General features: G+C 41.6%; 1 protein-coding gene across 8 annotated transcripts in view; it reads left to right on the forward strand.

The window, feature by feature from the left end:
* Nucleotides 1-19,173, forward strand: part of ATM (ATM serine/threonine kinase) — a 117,912-nt gene that overhangs the window by 86,778 nt on the left and 11,961 nt on the right. For 5 of the 8 annotated variants that reach the window (XM_027578286.1, XM_027578288.1, XM_027578287.1 and 2 more), the window contains 17 exons: nt 1,861-1,949; nt 2,050-2,152; nt 2,690-2,838; nt 3,067-3,171; nt 4,454-4,573; nt 5,584-5,818; nt 6,299-6,466; nt 7,546-7,659; nt 8,285-8,502; nt 8,965-9,172; nt 10,090-10,203; nt 10,534-10,692; nt 11,327-11,465; nt 12,445-12,527; nt 13,795-13,935; nt 14,632-14,748; nt 17,526-17,675. In XM_027578286.1, the coding sequence (XP_027434087.1) occupies nt 1,861-1,949; nt 2,050-2,152; nt 2,690-2,838; nt 3,067-3,171; nt 4,454-4,573; nt 5,584-5,818; nt 6,299-6,466; nt 7,546-7,659; nt 8,285-8,502; nt 8,965-9,172; nt 10,090-10,203; nt 10,534-10,692; nt 11,327-11,465; nt 12,445-12,527; nt 13,795-13,935; nt 14,632-14,748; nt 17,526-17,675 (2,412 nt within the window). Of the gene's footprint in view, nt 1-430; nt 614-1,860; nt 1,950-2,049; nt 2,153-2,689; nt 2,839-3,066; nt 3,172-4,453; nt 4,574-5,583; nt 5,819-6,298; nt 6,467-7,545; nt 7,660-8,284; nt 8,503-8,964; nt 9,173-10,089; nt 10,204-10,533; nt 10,693-11,326; nt 11,466-12,444; nt 12,528-13,794; nt 13,936-14,631; nt 14,749-17,525; nt 17,676-19,173 lie in introns of those variants that run through there. The other 3 variants (XM_027578289.1, XR_003517286.1, XM_027578291.1) reach the window with 3 other exon arrangements.

Here is a 19,173-nt window from a genome sequence, read left to right on the forward strand (position 1 = left end):
AAAATCTTGCACAAAATTACTTACCCTTTCCGACCTTCATCTGAAAGTTGGAAGGAAAACTACCTGTCTCACAGGGTGAATTTATAATATATGTTTTCTGCCACAGTAGCCTGTTCATTTTCTTCATAGCATTTAACATTTATAGTCATGTATTCATTTGTTTACTTGTTTATTGTACGTCACATCTCAGGGCAGATGGCTTCTTCTCTAAATCTCCTAATGTCCGTCCTCACTGAATTTCTTTGGTCAGCTTATTCCTCTGAAATGACAGTTTCAGCCTTTCGACTCTGCTTAAATCCCTGGTTGTCTCTCCTGCTTTCGCTCCATGTTGGGTGTGGAGCCTATTTAAGAAAAAATAAAATCATTTCCCTTCAAACTAACACAAAATCATTTCCCTCTGTTTCATCCTTTCTGGCCTCCCTTCCCTCAGGGCCGGCCAGACCTCCTTGTGAAGGACCTGAGTGTCTTCCGTCTCTGCTGCCTCTCCTTCCCTGCTCCTGCCCGAGGCAGCACTTGCTAACGCCCCCGGCCCTGAACGGCACGTGACTAGCTGGGGGCCGCCTTCCCTCCGGAGCCCTCAGCCGCGCCTTGTGTGAACTGTGTTCTCTCTCCTGGTTGCGCCCGTCCTCCTTTCTCCTTTCCCTTTTTGCTTTTTTATAGTCTTACCCTCTTTTACTGAGTTTTTAGAGTATTTTTGTGTGTCAGACACTGTACTAGGCTTGGGTACTGAATGAACAACACCATGGGCTCAATTTCATGTTCATGAATGTAAACAGTTTAATTAGAAGTATAAAATTATGCCAGTATCAATGAATTTGTATGTAGTAAATATTTCCCAGAGCAAGCACTGTTAAGGCACTTAAAGTGCTTGACTGGTTTTCTATGCAACCAGTTTCTAGCTTTTTCATTTTTCTCTTTTCTCTTTCATTTTTTTTTTTTCTTAAGTAGGCTCCGCGCCCAGCATGGAGCCCAGTGCAGGGCTTGAACTCATGACCCAGAGATCAAGACCTGAGCTGAGACCAGGAGTTGCATGCTTAACTGAGCCACCCAGACGCCCCAGTTTTCCATTGTTTTCTATTTTTATTTTACTGAGATGGTTTTTAAACAGAATCAGTTTTGTGCAACTTTACAGCAAAGATTTGTCAGTAAGCCACTTCTTTATCCATGCCACATTTTACCAACTGTAACATAATGCATTTTTGATTTTTTTTCAAAGAAAAATTCGTGACCTTTGTTTTTACTACATTCAGTTTTCACGAGTCAGACTTTGCAGACGTCATTTTTCCCTGCGTGGTTTTAGCTCTTGATAGGATTGTTTTTGTTTTCTTTCCTTTTTTTTTTTTAATTCAGGGTTTTTTGTGGATCCATACAAATTTTAGGATTGTTTGTTCTAGCTCTGTGAAAAATGCTATAGTATTTTGATGGGGATTGCATTTAATGGTTTTAAGATTTTATTTTTTAGTAATCTCTATACCCAGCATGGGGCTCAAACTCATGACCCTGAGATCGGGAGTCACATGCTCCCCTGACTGAGCCCGCCGGGCACCCCTATTTGTTTTTGTTTTTGTTTTTATGATTATTTTTGTCTGTGTTAAAAGCCTGGTAGATTGGGATTGATTTCTTACTTAATTCATGAAATTGTGAGCAGTTCTTTTCAAGGAGTCATTCATACTGTTCTTTGGGATCAATTTGTTGTGTTGCTGGTTCAAAATTTTTTATTTCAGCATCACTGTCTTTTACTTTTGTAACATAGCACTTAGAGTTAGGAGATACATGTTGGTAATGATAAAAGTTCCAGTTTGCTAAATTCATAAAGTGATATTTTTCCCTCTCCAATGTTTGTTGCTGCCGTGTTTTTAGGATCTGCTCTTAGAAATCTACAGAAGTATAGGAGAGCCCGATAGTCTGTATGGCTGTGGTGGAGGGAAACTGTTACAGCCCCTCACTAGGTAAACTGCACGTTTCTAGATAACACTGTCGTAATTCTCTCTGTGAAGGACTTCCATGAATGTGGAACTCAAAAGGTGTTTTGGAAATCTTCCGTTACAGACTACGAACATACGAACATGAAGCAATGTGGGGGAAAGCCCTGGTGACGTACGACCTTGAGACGGCCATCTCCTCAGCAACCCGCCAGGCGGGGATAATTCAGGTGAGCTATTTTCTGCCCTGGAGAAGCACTGCTGGCCTCGTGCTGAGCTGATTTCAGTCTGTCAGTGGAGACACACTAGAGATGAGAACGTTCCCTGCTCTTCGGCGTTGAGCTGAAAACCCAGGGGGACACACAGCTGAATCGGGCAGGTCATTGACCTCAAAGAGAGTGTAGATTTGTTGATCGCGGTCTTGTTGGCCGACAGCAGAAGACATTTCTTAACAGTGTCCAGTGCACCATGTGGTGGGTGTGTCTCACGTAAACCGTTCCTCGTGGTCTGTGTTCGAGTCGGCCTGGGCGCCGTCAGCTGTGCTGCTGGCCGATGTTCTGTAGCCTTCTTCCATCACAGGGCAGAGTCGTGGGAGTGCCCTCTTTGTTCCTGGCAGGGAGGGAACATACTAAAGAGTATTGGGGGATTTCCAGTGATGTGTTGTGAAAGTTACTTTTCATGTTCGATTGCTTTTTTTTGTGTCTCTAGTTCTGCTACCTTTGAGTACTGAACTTTTTTTTTTTTTTTTTTTTTACACTCCTGCTTAGGCCTTGCAGAATCTGGGACTCTGCCATATTCTTTCCGTCTATTTAAAAGGATTAGATCATGAAAATAAGGAGTGGTGTGCCGAGCTGCAGGAGCTCCACTACCAAGCAGCATGGAGGAACATGCAGTGGGGCCACTGCCCTTCCGTTAAGTAAGAAGAACTCGGGTGCTTTTTCCTGCCATTTCTTGAGTCGTACGCAGTGAGCTGTTCCTCATCGCACTCCCTGAGTGTCACGGGGGTTGGGGGTTTCATGTGTCATAGACGCTGCAGCTGTAGGCACGTCTACATGGCTTAAATGGGACAGCATTATACATGTATATTTTAGGATTCTTTGTTTATAATTACATTTTTCCCTTTTATGTTTTAATTATTTCACAGCAAAGGAATAGAAGGAACCAGTTACCACGAATCATTGTACAATGCTCTGCAGTCTCTGAGAGATAGAGAATTCTCCACATTTTACGAAAGTCTCAGATACGCCAGGTATTATAAAATGAGTTACTATATCTTAACATTTAATGTCATGGCTTCTTTTCTGAAAACCTGATGAATAATTTCAGTGTGAGGATTTGCACTGGTGAAGGGATAAGGACTTGGTGGCTTTGGTCTGGCTGTTTCTTTGTCATTGCCATCTTCCCAGAAACTAAGTTCCCTGTGTGATGAATCATGCCAGTCACGTTGACACTCGAGCAGCACAGATTGGAGGCAGTGGGGGGCGGGGGTGCAAAATCCCGTGACTAACAACTTCATAGCTGCTATACATCTGAGAAATAAGCACTGGGATGTGTTTTTTCTTCCACAGGAAGGTTCTTGTAGGAACTGTGGGTTTGCCTGTCTTAACAGTTGTTTTCCATATCTTGAAAAGGGATTCTCTGTGTTTCAAATGTTTTATGTTAGAGAATTCTTTAATGTATGTATGTCAAATATACGTATATATGTATAGTTCTAATAGAACCTTTCTATTTTTTGTTTTAAATGTAGCAGCATGCTCATGTTAGGTACTTACATAAATTGTTACTTTTTTTATATATGTATATAGTACCTTTTTATTTGTTCATGTGGTTCAAATCTGTTTTTTCCTTTAAAAAAAAAAAAACTCCCTTTGGGACCATGTCAGCTCTTTATGCAGAACCTTCAAGAACATCTTGTTGATTCCCACCTCTCTCTCCACTTCCTGGACCTTTGTGTCCCAACAGTTTTAATCTTGTCTCCTCTAGTAGTTGTGTGGCATTTACCTCTCAGCATTAGTGTTCTTTCTCTAAAATGATGACTCACGGTCAGGGTTTACCAATACTTGGGCTTGTTGTGAGGCACAGATGAGATCATGCACAAGGAGGTACTTAACTGTAACAGACTAAACACACATAACACACTGGTTTTTATTTAACAGTAGTTAGTGACCTATTAAATCCTGTAGTATAGTACAGAAATATCCGCTACCATTTCAGTGCTTCTTATGTTGCTGGCCGTTTTGTCAGGCTCTTTGCATACGTGCTCTCTAAGCCTCAAAATAATTCTGAAAGTGGAAAAAGCGTAGGAACCCGGTCATGTGGCCCCGGTTAGCAGCCTGGAATGGGAGATCCAGGGTGAACTCTCAGTCTGAGCGATGACTCCATGCCTGCCGCATTGTGCTGCTGCTTGAGAATGTCAGGAGCATTTGGTTACCAGCAGAGCCAATGAGAAGAACTCTTTACAAGCAGATTTGAGCTTCCATCTTTCTGAAAACCTCTTAGTGTCCCACGTGTCTTGTATTTTCTGCCTCCAGGGTGAAAGAAGTGGAAGAGCTGTGCAAGGGGGGCCTCGAGTCTGTGTACTCCCTCTACCCCACGCTCAGCAGGCTGCAGGCCATCGGCGAGCTTGAGAACATCGGGGAGCTGTTCTCCAGGTATGTGGTTCGGAGGACTTTGTAACGAGCCCTCAAGTGCAGCTCTGCTCTTTTCTCTCTGCAGTGACTTACAGAACAAGAGAAGACGCTGTCAGTAGGTTTGTTTCTTTCATCAAGATATGTCGATTAGCCTCATGAGCTGTGCTCTTAGTAAAAGAAGCATTTTCAAAAATATTTATTGTAAAAATACAAATTTTTGGAATTTAGCATCTTTGTGCTTTCTTCTTCACAGCTCTTCCCCTCTCGTACTCCAGATAAAATTGTTTTTTCCTGGTTGTTTGCCAGAGCGCATGGTACGCCATTGTGTTGTAGCCCTGCGTTGGATCAGTATCGTTCTAGGTGTCCTCCGCTGTGCTGTCCTAGGAGCTTCCGAAAGCAGCTATCATTTCCTAGTCCTCCCCTTATCATCTTCTTGCTGTTCCTGCTTCCTCTCGATTCCTGTCAGTGCAGGGGTCCTGAAGGATCGGACAGTACTTCTTCGTGTGGATTTTTCATGTAAACTAGTTGTACAGTATGCATTTTCTCTTCTTTTAATAAATAATGTTTGCCAGGTGCCAGTATTTCTCTCACTGAATTGTGATTTCTTTAACAACTATAATTACGCATAGAGTCATCCCCTGTGCATAGTGGGGCACAGGGGAAATTAATGAGTTCACTTCATTTCCTTGCTGACATGTCTGCTTTTGCCACAGGGAGTGTTGAAGCAGAACTGGGGTGTAGGCGTTTTGTGTGACAGGCCTGATGAATGTCTTCTCTTTTCAGAAGAATATATACTTAGAAATGCTGCTTTTTGTGAGGTTGAAGAGCATTTTTAAGAAAATCCTTAAAAATGTTCATCGTCTGTAGCCCGTGTGTTTTGTAGCTTTCTAAACTTTGGTCCTTCTTTTGAATTTCTAGTTTTGTTACTGCAAAAACTCCTTTGTATTATATCTTCAATGTAGAACCTGCACAATAGGGATTTTGTTTTCTTTTTTCTCTTGCTTACATGAATTCGGCGATTGTGCTTTCAGATCAGGCACGGACAGGCAACCCTCCGAAGTTTACACTAAGTGGCGGAAACACTCCCAGCTTCTCAAAGACAGTGATTTCAGTTTTCAGGAGCCCATCATGGCTCTCCGCACGGTCATTTTGGAGATCCTGATGGAAAAGGAAATGGAGAACTCCCAGAGAGAATGTTTTAGGGACATTCTCACCAAGCACCTTGTAGAACTCTCCATACTAGCCCGAACTGTCGAGAACACTCAGGTAATAGGATTCAAAACCGTGTCGACTCGCCCCATGACCTTTCCTTTTATGACAAAAAATAGAAAGCATGAGTAAAACAGAAATGTCTTTGAGAAACAGATTGCTATTGTTTAGTGTAATTGTTCAAGATTTCCCTTTTTGGCATCAGACCTGAGTTTAAGCCTTGGACAGGGACTTATCTTCTCTAAGCCTGTTTTCTGGTTCTAAAATGTTAAGATACCTAACTTAATATTGCTAACAATTAAGTGATGGTATACAGTGTGCGTGTACACACATATACGTACATACATCTGCTTGTATGTATGTATGTACTTATGAGAAAAACAGACAGAGGTGGGGCTGGGGGAGGCAGGTAGAGATGTGCTTAAGACAGTCCTGACACATAGTTGTCAGTGAATGCTGGTGACTGCCGTGGTGATGATTCGCGGCAGTAGTAGTAACAGTAAAGGTATTTATTCCCGTATGTCCTTTTCATTTCAGCTCCCTGAAAGGGCAATATTTCAAATTAAACAGTATAATCCAGCTAGTTGTGGAGTCTCTGAGTGGCAGCTGGAGGAAGCACAAGTATTTTGGGCAAAAAAGGAGCAGAGTCTTGCCCTGAGTATTCTCAAGCAAATGATCAAGAAGTTGGATGCCAGTTGTGCAGAGGTTCACTTTTTTTTATTGGCTGAATTAATTCCTGTTATAAAAAAGTTACTGTGCTTTAAGATATTTTTAATAAAGCCACAGTGAAGTTACTGGTCCATGAACAGGAAATTGTAAAAAAGGAGCCTGGAAAATTAGTATTTGTAAAAGAAGTTTAGAAAATACTCATTTTTTTTCTATTTACAGTAATTCTATCTGTCCATCTTGTGGTAGATTGATTTGATTTATCCCAGTGTTAAGCCTTTTTTTTTTTTTTAACTTGACGTAGAATTGGAGAAGAGTGTGTGGGAAACAGGCACGAAAGAGCTACTATAGGCACAGGCGGGGTGGGGAGAAAGAGCTACTCTAAGTTTGAAATAAATACAAGAGGAAAGGCGTGAGAGAACAAAAGTTAAAAGAATAGCATGTTGGAGTGATTGTCAGTCCACCTACTTAGGAAGTCCCATGTCTGATATTTTCTTTACTGTTGCCTACTGGCTACTGAAGACTTGTTAGCTTCTGTACCTCTCTCTCCGGCGCGTGATGACGGAGTAGAGGCGTTGGTAGCAATCACGCTGTGCTGGTCGGACACACACGTGCTCAGTGACGCCCAGCTGAGTGCACTCTGGGCCTGGGCGCTCGGACGACGTCCTCGTTACCCGAGAGTTGGTCACTGTGCCACAGCACTGGGAGCTAACACAGTATGATGTTTACTGGTCGCCCAACAAGTGTAGCCTGAAGTAGGTCTGGCTGCAGGTGCACCCCCTCCTCGTACCTTGTTAGTGGTGCACTCGGCATATTAGGGATAATGACAGGACTCAGGTCACAGGGTTCTTGAACCTTGAACCTCTTGAAATGAGGTAATACACACCGATAGAGCCTTTGTAAAGTGCCTGGCTTATACGAGTGTTCAGTAATTGTGAGTTGCTCCAATAGGAGAGATTATTTCATGAAACTTACCTACTTGTCATTATTAAAATCGTTGCATGGTGAAAGCAGATGAGGAAAAATGCTTTTAACCTGCTTTTCCCCTCCACATGGAACATACTTTTGTATAGTCGTGGTAGTGAATTACATTTTAAGATACTGCTTTTTGTATACAGAATGATCCTGACCTAAGACTTACATATGCAGAGTGTCTGAGAGTTTGTGGCACCTGGTTAGCAGAAACTTGCCTAGAAAACCCTGCGGTCATCATGCAGACCTATCTAGAAAAGGTGAGCTTTTCTAACAACCCTTGAGAGTTGCTCAGCATGAACACACTGTTGTAGATCTGTGTCATTTTTAAGGCAGAATGAAGTACAGTGGTAAAAAAGAAGGACCCTGTTTTGAAAGGAAGCCCAGATGTGTCCTCCCTCTACCCCCCACCACTAGCTACTCTCTTAACCAGCTGTTTCTGATCATTTTGCCATTTCTTTCTCTGCAAAAAGAGCTGATAGAAGGAACATGCATGTCAGTCTTTATTCCTTTGTAATCTCAGCCACGCCACAAGTAGGACTTGCACTTCTGCGCTCCAGCCCCTTTCAGCCTTCCTGTTGCTCCTTCTTACTCCTTTAGTTTAATTAATTTTGGAAATAGCTAGTTTCGCATGAAAATCATAATAGGACTGTCTTTAAATTTAATGGAGGCTTTGTTTTTGTACAGTTCTTTAAAATATTAGTTGTTGGGGTTATTTCTACCCTGTCAGAGCTGTTTGAAAATTTAAAATACTGTACTTCATATAATTTAGCTTAACCATATATGTATAAATGGAACTTTAGTGCGGTATTTCTTTGATGTGAGTGATTCTTTAGATGCATTTAGTATCTCTATATAATATAAATGGATTGTGTTTTCTTCAAGGCAGTGGAAGTTGCTAGAAATTACGATGGAGAAAGCAGTGATGAGCTTAGAAATGGAAAAATGAAAGCATTTCTCTCATTAGCACGGTTCTCGGACACTCAGTACCAGAGAATTGAAAACTACATGAAATCATCAGAGTTTGAAAACAAGCAGGCTCTTCTGAAAAGGGCCAAAGAGGAAGTGGGCCTTCTTAGGGAACATAAAATCCAGACCAACAGGTAATGAGATGTCTACAGGTGAAAGTGATAAGATATACAGATACAGTGACTGTATAAGGAGAGATGTACCGAACCAGAGCATGAGTTCATGCCGTGTGATTCTAAGTGCACTGTAGAGTGTAGAGCTTTTTGGGTTTGTTGGTATCATAGTTTAAAAGAGATAGGTGTTTAATTTAAATACGGAAGAGTTATCTCTTCCGATGTAATCAAACCGTTCTTCAGACCTGCCTTTGTCTGGCATACAGTAGGGAAAGTAGAAAGTTAAATAGGCATCTTGGGGAGGGTCCGCTTTGTCCCTGGTTGCCTAGAATGGCTTTTGAATTGCACAGACTTACTTTCAGTTACTAAAAGTAAGTTTGTTTCCTTATAATTTTTAGAATTTTGCTTTTTCTCCTGGGATGGACACCTGACTGTTGATTTGTGTTGTGGGTTTTGTGTTTTCTTTTAATTATCCAATGCAAGATACACAGTAAAGGTCCAGCGGGAGCTGGAGCTGGATGAATGTGCGCTCCGTGCACTGAAAGAGGACCGGAAACGTTTCTTATGTAAAGCAGTTGAGAATTACATCAGTTGCTTACTGAGTGGAGAAGGACACGATATGTGGATATTCCGTCTTTGTTCTCTCTGGCTTGAGAATTCGGGGGTTTCTGAAGTCAATGGCATGATGAAGGCAAGCGTTCTTTTTGAATCCAGTATTCTAGCCTGTGCTTGCTAAGCTCAGACGTAAGCCCACCGCTGTCAGATGCTGTAAATTCTTTGTATCCCTGGTGTTTGGTTCGATGCTCTTCTCCTAGGGTCTTGATGAGTCCCAGTGATGCAGGTTTATGCAGAGATGAGAGCATTTAGTTCAGTCTTTGCCTGTAGCTCTTCAGTTACCACTGGAAGATGCCAGAATGCCGGACTGGGAGGTTTGGAAGGCAGTTGAAGATGATGTGACCCCAGGCGGGTTTTTCTTCCTGCTTTATCTTTTCTGAGATTTTTACAGGGAATTACTTTTGTAAATGAAAAATAAAGTTTTAGGAAAACATTAAGGCAGTAGTATTTCATAAGTTTTTATTTAAAAATTTTAGATTTTATTGATGATATTGAAGTTACGCTTACAGGACCTATATTGGCAGCCAATTTGAAGCTTACAAGTAAAATGTTTCTTCTGGATGGAAAGAATGATAAGCCTCATGATAGAAGCAATCTCTGCTGCTAGTGCTCATTAAATCCTGTTAGTTGTAGCATACAGGGCACAAGTTACTCCACTGTATTATACACCGACTTCTCTGTAGTCGAGATCACAATACCCTCCTATCCACATTTGTCCTCCTTGGATTCACTGGAATGAAATCAGTGCGAGTGTTCCGGTTCTGAATACAGTTTAATTTAGGATCAAATACTGTGACTCACCAGTGAATCAATCTAGAATACCCATCAGGAAGACTAAGATAAGATGAATGTCAAGGGAAAAATGTAATTAGCGAAGTGTTATTAACAAGTAGATGCTTGTGCTAGTAGCATTATCTTAAAATAATTTATTTGCTTAGATGTGAGGCTTTTTTAAATGCATTGTTTCTTAAGGCTTTTTTTTTTTTATTGTAGACCGATGGAATGAAGATTCCATCATACAAATTTTTGCCTCTTATGTACCAGTTGGCTGCTAGAATGGGGACCAAAATGATGGGGGGCCTTGGATTTCATGAAGTCCTCAATAATGTAAGTAAACCTGAAAATCAAAACACAGTTGCTTTTCTTTCATATATTATACATTACTGTTCCACTCTAGGAAATGAAAATATAGAAGTATTTTAGTCATTTGTATTTATTATGCTGTAAAAGGGTGGGAATAAAAATTTCCTTTTGTCTCATCTCTCCGTTTCTCTGTCATTCCTCCCTGTTCCTCCGTCTCACACACACACTCTACCCACGGCGGCATCTGGTGGAGAAGCACATATCTGTAACGCCAAACAAAAGGAAAAATGTTATGGATTTTCTGTTTTTGTTTGGTTGGTTGCGTAAAACTAATAGTTCTTTATTTTTTGATAGCTTATCTCTAGAATTTCAATGGATCACCCCCATCACACTTTGTTTATTATACTGGCCTTAGCAAATGCAAACAAAGATGAATTTTTGACCAAACCAGAGGCAGCAAGAAGGAATAGAATAATTAAAAATGCACCTAAACAAAGCTCTCCGCTCGATGAGGTATTTGGATTAAATTAATACATACCTTTTTGAATTGTAGTATTCATACTTTCCCACAGTATTCCTTTCTTTTTTTTAAAGATTTTATTTATTTATTTGACAGCGAGGGAACACATGCAGGGGGAGCGGGAGAGGGAGAAGCAGGTCTCTGGGCGAGCAGGGAGCCCGATGGGGGGCTCGATCCCAGGACTCTGGGATCATGACCTGAGCTGAAGGCAGACACTTAACGACTGAGCCACCCAGGCACCCCAATATTCCTTTCTTAAATCTTAGGGATTCTAAGAATGTGTGTTGACCGTATTCAGTTTTCAAATCCTTTGTTGTTATGCCACCTAAAACTGGTTCAAAATTCCTGAATATTCTCCAAGCATAGTGGATACCAATACTTTTTTCTCTCACAGCATCGAGCAAAGAAAAAATACATTTCAAAATACACCCAAGTCCTTTACTGTTGATATTATTCTACCTTTGATGTATTTCATTCATAAGGTGACTATTTTGTTCGTTTCTGAGCGATTATAGTCTCTCCAATGTTTAGTGCATAAATTTTGCTTTTCCTTTTGTTATAACTCTGAAAAGTAAGTGTTGGGTATTTCTTAATGTAATGTTTTTTTGTTTTTTCTTTTCCGAATAGGATCGAACCGAGGCTGCAAACAGAATAATACATACTATCAGAAGTAGGAGACCTCAGATGGTCAGAAGTGTTGAGGCTCTCTGTGATGCTTATATCATATTAGCAAACTTAGATGCTGGTCAGTGGAAGACTCAGAGAAGTAGGTGTTTGAAAGAATGACAGTTGATTTTACGCTATGTTTTTCTCTGGACAGACATATTAATTACAGAGCCTAATATGTAATCTAACTTACCTACGTCACGTCCATTACAGACATGGAGGTCCATACGATCACAACTCACACATTGTCCAGAGCTGAATTTTTATCCAGTAGCTTCAGCAACCGCTAGTCACTTACCATTTGATATCTTCTATCTGTCATCTCGTAATATGTGACTGCACTGAATTAATTATTTGATTTCTCCGGGTAATCTCCGGGAACAAATACTTGTCGCAGAGAATTAATTGCATAGAGGCAAATCCATTAAAATAACTGAATAACTGACAGTTTTCCGGGTCAAAGGTTTCTTAAAAGGATGTTGTCACTCACCATGCCCTAGGTCTTACAAATGAGAAGCTTTACCATTTCCTCCATAAGCAGTAGAATGCCTTGCGTGTAATCCTTCACTCTTCTGACTGTGTCTGTTCAAATAATTATAAACTGCTGTAATATTTGGTTATGTGTATACACTTAGAAGTCTCTCTCCCCATATTTTAACAATTGTATTCCCTTTTATGTTCAGAATCAGGTCTTTGCATTTAAGTTCTTAATACTTGAAATAAAGAACGAGAATTCTCATAGTATTCCTCTAAGCAAACAAAGCATATTGATCATAGTAATGTGGTGGGAGTACATTATCTATGTACTGTGCAGACTGTTGTGTAATTATCTTAAGGTGCTCGGCCTGGGCTGTCAGCTGGGTTCTGGCCTAATTACTCAATGCCAGGTTACCTGCAAAGTCAAGTGTAAGCCTTATCAGCTGTTGTCGTGCTCTGGCCCTGAGCTACATTGTGTCCCGAGCCCTGGGTCTTCATTTCTGGATCGGGGCCTGAACCGCAGATTAGCCACAGGTTGCATTTGCTTCAGAGCTGTTTCTCAGTGTGCAGTTGTCACCAAAACCTCTTTATTTTAAATACAGAAGGCATAAATATCCCAGCGGACCAGCCAATTACTAAGCTGAAGAATTTAGAAGATGTCGTTGTTCCAACTATGGAAATTAAGGTAATTTACTATTACCTGTATTGATTTTTCTATTGAACTAAATGCCTCTTAATTGGGTTAACTATTTGAAATAGATCAAAAGTGGTTAAAGATCAGCACTTTCATTTGTTTCAACCTATAGTTTCTTTATAGATTCCCTTTACCTAAGCCTTAAAATATTTAAAGGACTCTCCTGCTTTCTTTTCTTTTGCCTTCAGTTTTACACCTTCCATCTTCCTTGTGAAGAAGGTTTGTAGACTGTTACCTTTAGTGGCTAAAAGAAGAAAAGGTTCTATGTGTTTATGCCAAGATTAATTTTTAACTTGGCAAGAAAGTCCCTAAATGCTTCATATTTTAAAAAGTCTGTGTATTAGAATGTATTGACTGCCATGTATTATGCTATTAAGTAATACAGTATGTGTTATAGTATTTAATTAACTGTAATATGCATGATTACTTTTAGCTACGTTGTGCTGATCTTTTATTGCTAGAAATACCAAGTTGGCAGGGATATATGTAATGATAGATGTTATAGTTTAGTTACGGACTGTTAACTACAGAGAACACACTGCTGGTGACCAGAGGGGAGGGGGTAGGGGATGGGGGAAACCGGTGCTGGGGATGAAGGAGCGCACCTGTCGTGATGAGCACCAGGCGACGTATGGAAGTGCTGACTCAGTTTACTGTGCACTGGAAACTAATAACTATAAGTTAATTAACTGGAATTAAAATAAAAACTTTAAAATTTTTTCAAAAGGATCACTTGACTACATTCTTAGTATAGGTGGTTGTTCGAGTTGAAATGTAGCTGCATCATATGGATTAACTAATACCTTTCTGACCACACTAGCAAAGGTATTTCGCTGAATATTTCCTGAAAATGCCGGAGTTAGCAGTTCAACCTAGAAGACCACTCTCCACACTTTTCTAAAAATTTACCTTACTGTGTTTTTGTGAGACATTTACTATTTCTCAGAAGACTTAACATAGACAAAGTCAGCAGTGAGACCTGAAACCAGGTTCTTTAGTAGCTTTTTGGCAACACTGTTCTAACACTGTGCCCCAGCGTTAGTGAGAGATGTTTAGAGAGGTGACTTCATAAACCTTTCCAGTGTTAAATTTTGTTTCTTTCATTTAAACAGGAAGTAAATTATCACTTGAGCTCTTAACCCACAGCACGTTGTCATTCATTCCTCTGTTTAATATTAAAATTGTCGTTTATAATTCAGTCTTCTTTAAAAATACATAGTGTAACCTGACCTCCTCTCTCATTTATATTCTTTATTAGGTGGACCCCACCGGGGAATACAGAAATCTGGTGACTATACAGTCATTTAAAGCAGAATTTCGTTTAGCAGGAGGTTTAAATTTACCTAAAATAATAGACTGTTTGGGCTCTGATGGCAAGGAAAGGAGACAGCTCGTCAAGGTGAGACTCCCCTCCAGTGGTGCGGTCCTCAGCGTCTTAGTGGAAAAAGTCAAAGCAGAACTGTAGTTGGTATTTACTTCCTGCTTTGGGGCTTTATTTTTCTTCTCAAAAATTGCAAGTGAGGAAAACTTACAGAATACAAATAAATTATTTTCTAGAAGCAGATTGCTTTTCTTAAATTTTGTGTGTCTCTGAAAGGCCAGCATTGTAAGAGTTGATTGAAGTAAAAGAGTACTTGGAACACGTACGGGTATGATGCAGGTAACAGTCGCTTGCTTGTTATGGAAAACCTGTCTAGGCGATAGCTGCTTATTTTCTTGAAGAGCTCACGTTGAAGGCCCTTGCTTCAAGAATCCTGAGTGTGGCACTGGGTCAGCTGCTAGTAAGTGTATCAGAAAGGGGACGGCATTCCTCCCTTACTCTGCTCCCAGGTTCTCCGGGTCTTGCTGGGAATTGGTGGAGAGAGAACAGTGCCCACGGAGGAGTTCCAGTGAGCCTAATTCCAGAAGCACTGAAGGGGAATGTTTTTCTAAACTGGTCTGCCTCCCCAGTGTTACAGCATATTCTAAATGAAAGACTAGGTCTTAGTTATTTAAGAGACTGTGAAGAGGAGCACCCTTTCATTGTCCTCATGTGACTGTCTGTGTGGTTTTGTCATAAAACGGACTGTGCCCACTTGCTCTGATGGCTCTGCAGGGCCGTGATGACCTGAGACAGGATGCGGTCATGCAGCAGGTTTTCCAGATGTGTAACCAGTTACTGCAGACGAACACTGGGACCCGGAAGAGGAAACTGACCATCTGCACATACAAGGTGACTCCTTCACGTTTCTGCCCCTTCATCAAGAGCCTAGAAAAGATGCCATTATACCCAGATGAGGGCCCAGCCACTGTTTTCTGTGAGAGTAAACATGTTAGATTTTGTGGGCCATGCAAGGTCTCTGTGGCATGGTCATTGGAAAAATAGACCTTGTGGATGGTGGCTCCGGAGTGCCGGTCCTTTGCCCTTTGGGCACCTTCCCTGCTAATCATGAAGCCCTGTTTTTCCCTTTAGTTAGTCTAAAAAGAAGCCTTTTGTCAGATCATATACAGTATTTGGAAGGGCTGGTTCCTGACAAGATGAGTGGGTTCTGTAGAGGTCTAAGAGACATCTCAGGCTCAGCAAGTTTAAAGTAGAACTTTTGATGAATACCTCCACCCCCAAAAAACCGCACACCAAAAACGACGACGCCTCACAGATCAGCAGATGGCACAACCTTCACCCAGTTGCTCGGTCCAAAGTCAGGAGGCAGTCTTGTCTTTTTCTTTTTATTACTATTGGAAATTTCAAACATATATCAAAGTATATAGAATAATGTAATGAATTCCCTTGTACCATCACCCAGTTTCAGTAGTGATCAGCTCATGGATAATTTCATTTCTACTTCTCCCTACTTCCCTTCAATATTATTTTGAAACAAAATGTCCTATCATTTCATCTGTAAACATTTATTTCAGTGTGTAGTTGTATAAGATAGCGTCTCTTTAAAAAAACAAAACAGAACCACAATACTGTTATCACTCCTAAAAGAGCAGTAATTCCTAACTGTCATGTAGGAATATCAGCATCATTTTAAACTCCTCTCTCTCTGTCTCGGCCTCTCTCAGATCTCACACCTGTTCCGGCAGCCCGTCCTTACCGGCCCGCTTTTCGTGGAGTCACTGTTACCGCCCCTCCCATCCCCGCCCTGCAGTCGCGTCTCCTTGGATGGTGTCTCACTAACCCCTTGCTGCTTCCCTGTGCCGCCAAAGCTCCTTTATTCACAGCCGTGAGGATGATCTATTTAAGAGTCTGAGACAGACTACATAAGTCCATTTCCTGTTCTGAACTCCAGATGAGTTCACGTATCCCTGAATGACAGTGATTGGCCTCTGCTGTTCTCTCTGCAGCTTCATCCGCCGCTCTCCCCACCCTCCTGTCTGGCTTTCTCCCTGTGACGGCTCAGCTGCTCTTCCTGCGGTGGCTGAGATCCGCCGCTTTGGTTTCACATCGGGGCTTCCCTCCCTCGGCCTGGAATACTCTTCCCTCAGGTCCCGTCCTCCGTCTCTCACTTCGTTCAGGTTTCTCTCCGTGTCACCTCCTCACAGAGGCCTTCTCTGACCGTGTCTCTCTCAGTCACTTTTTAAAATGCCTGTTTTGTTCTATTAAACACATAATAGAGTCTCCACAAACATAGTTCATAGATTAGTGAAAGGCCTCCTTAACAAGACAGTTCAGCATGTTTGAGTACGTTAAAATAAAAAATGGATAGAACTAAAGATTCCATAAAGACAAGTGGCCAACTAAGAAAAATGAATTTAATAATATTAGTAACAGGTTTGTTGTAACATTAATAACAATAAGGGATTTATATACAGAACGTATAAATAGCTCTCACCAACCAGTTGTAAAAAGGCTAACATGTCAGTAGGAAAATGGGTAAAGAATACAGACAACTCAGGAAGAAAACATTTGAGTGGCCAATGAGCCTATTAAATTTTACTCAGCCTTACTGGGCATCTGGAAATAAAATTGAAGCCACAGTGAGATACTGTTGTACACATCTCACATCGGCACAATACTGGGTGTCTAAATCGGCATAACTACTTTGGATAGTTCTTTGGCAATATCTGGTTAACTAAGCGGAAGATGCACATCCCCTGTGGCCCCGGTATTCAGTTCCTGGGTGTGTGTATATGTGGGTAATTATGGTGTTCTTACACAATCTGTGGTTGTTGAAACAAATGATTTAGGGTTACATGTACTAATGCAGATAAGATAGTGTTGAGTGAGTAAAAAACAAATTGCAGAAGCATTCATGGAGTATAATACTCTTTTAAAAGCTTACAACTATGTATATATTGCTTTGAAATAAAAATATACCAGAAATACCTGAACATTAATGATAAGCAGATAACTAGCAGTCATCTTGGTGGTGGGGAAGGGCATGGGGCCAGGGAGGGGGACACAGGGAGCTTCATCTCTCTGCAGCAAATTTAGTGGGTAAAAGGATGTTTGTTTCTATTATTTTCTGTACTTTGTGTATGTTTATATATATGTCAGCTTTTAATCTTTCCAGTAAAATTGCTCATTTTATGTTTAGGAATATATTTCCTCTTGGTGTAGCTTAACAAGACTCTAAAGCAAGATTACATATACTTTTAATTATCAAAGTATATTAGTATTAAGGTTATAGTCAGTATTTTCCAAAGTGAAATTCTTCAGATTGTTTGATATTAAAAGTATGAGGAAAGCAGGTAACATGGAGCAAACTGTGGCTGAGGCACAGATGCTGCTGAAAACCCTAGTTAACAGGGTTGACCTCTCAGGGAATCATGGAGACTGAGAGCAGAGCAGGTCCTCAGGAGTCTCAGCCACAGGCTAGAAAATCCTGTTCTTGGAGCGTAAGTGTATTTTCCATTGCTTACCTCCAAGGAGTTCTGTCTCCTCTGGACACAGAAGCAGCAACACGGTCGAAAGAGCTGCTTTCCACGGTTTCTGGTAGTTGAGTGATCATCACATGCTCTTGGGGACCCTTCCACTAATCAAAAGGCATCTCCTCTGTGATGCAGGTGGTTCCGCTGTCTCAGCGAAGCGGAGTTCTTGAATGGTGCACAGGAACTGTCCCCATCGGTGAGTTCCTCGTGAACAACGAGAATGGTGCTCACAAGCGATACAGGCCGAACGACTTCAGCGCCATTCACTGCCAGAAGAAAATGATGGTGAGTGACACAAGTATAAATTAGTGCAAGATTATGTACCAGCTTACTGCAGCTGACCGCTCTCAAATGTTAGAGCACACAGTCGTGTTTCAGTTTCATCAGGTGGTGATCCTGAGTGAAAGAAAGCACGCCCGCCACCATGGAAGTGTGTGTGAGTGAAACAGGCAGGTCTGTAAACTCTACAAAGTACCGACCCTTGTCTGATGAGAGATTTAACGTTGGTGGAATGCTGATTTGCTTCCAGTTTGGGGTAAGCTAATTCTAAACAGAACAGACAAAACACTAATTAAACCAAAAAATAGATAACGAAATAATTTTTATATAAAACTGATAGACCTTTTAAGACATTGGCCACATCACACTGGTCTTGGGGCCTGACGTTCATCCAGCCACAGCATGGACTGGACATGCCTTTTCCCTTGGGCACTGCACTCACACTTCACAAATGTTAGGACTCATCTTCGTCATACTTACCCCATTTTAAAATGAGAGGACGTTCAGAAATTTAACTTGCCCAGGTCGATGAGCTAATGGTGGAGCAAGGATTTGAATCTTGTCAGTCCAACCCTAAATCTGTTACTTTTCCTTATAATTTTTTTAACTGGGTGGCAAAGTGCCGCAGGTGTTGTGATAGAAGGCTGTCCCAGGTCCCATGCGGGCCCAGGGGTGGATGTGGTGCGTTCTCCCTGCACTGGGCAGGACTGGAGTCAGATCCAGAAAGGCTTCCTAGGGGAGTGGCCTTTGAGCCGAGATGACTCGCTGAATCAGTTTTCTAAGTAGAAGGCGCACGCAAGCAAAGGGAAGGAGGCCTGGACAGGCAGAGACAGCAGAGGCTTAGTTTTTGAGGAGGGGATCAGTGAGACTGAAGCTGTAGTTATTAGTTTAAAAATGGAGGGTTGCTTCATGAAATGCTAAGAACTGGGTACTTTATCCTGTAAGCAGTACAGAATCCTCGAGAAGGACAGTAATACCAGATTTGCATTTTAGAGAAAGAACTCACCGCACTGTGGGCTACATTTTTGAGAAGCTGACCAGAGGCATGACACAGGGGCCCTGAATTAGGACGAATAGCAGCAGGAATGGAAAGTAAGGGGTACATACCAGAAATATTAAGGAGGCAGAACTGATAGGATTTGGTTACTGATTTGAAGTGGGGTTGGGGAGAAAGTAATCAGTGATGCCCAGTGTTTGGGTGATGGGGTGGATGGAGGGGCTCCTTACTGTGTAGAAGATGAGAGAAGTGGCTGAGGTTTGCAGAGGAGAAGGTGAAGAAGTCGTTCGGGTTTGGAAGTGATCCAGGTGAAGATGCTGACGGGCAGTCTGAGAAGCAGGTCAGGCGGAGCTTCCTAAAAGACGCTGGGCCAGAGATAGAGATGTGGGGTCGTCAGCACATGGTGAGAGTGCAGCCCGTGGAGGTAGATCACCTCTGCCCCGGCAGAGTATTACCTAGTGAGAAGGTACTGGAGGACAGATCTGAGACGTGTCAGCCTCTTTGCCA

Source organism: Zalophus californianus, chromosome 11, assembly GCF_009762305.2.
Source record: "Zalophus californianus isolate mZalCal1 chromosome 11, mZalCal1.pri.v2, whole genome shotgun sequence".
NCBI classification, from domain to species: domain Eukaryota; kingdom Metazoa; phylum Chordata; class Mammalia; order Carnivora; family Otariidae; genus Zalophus; species Zalophus californianus.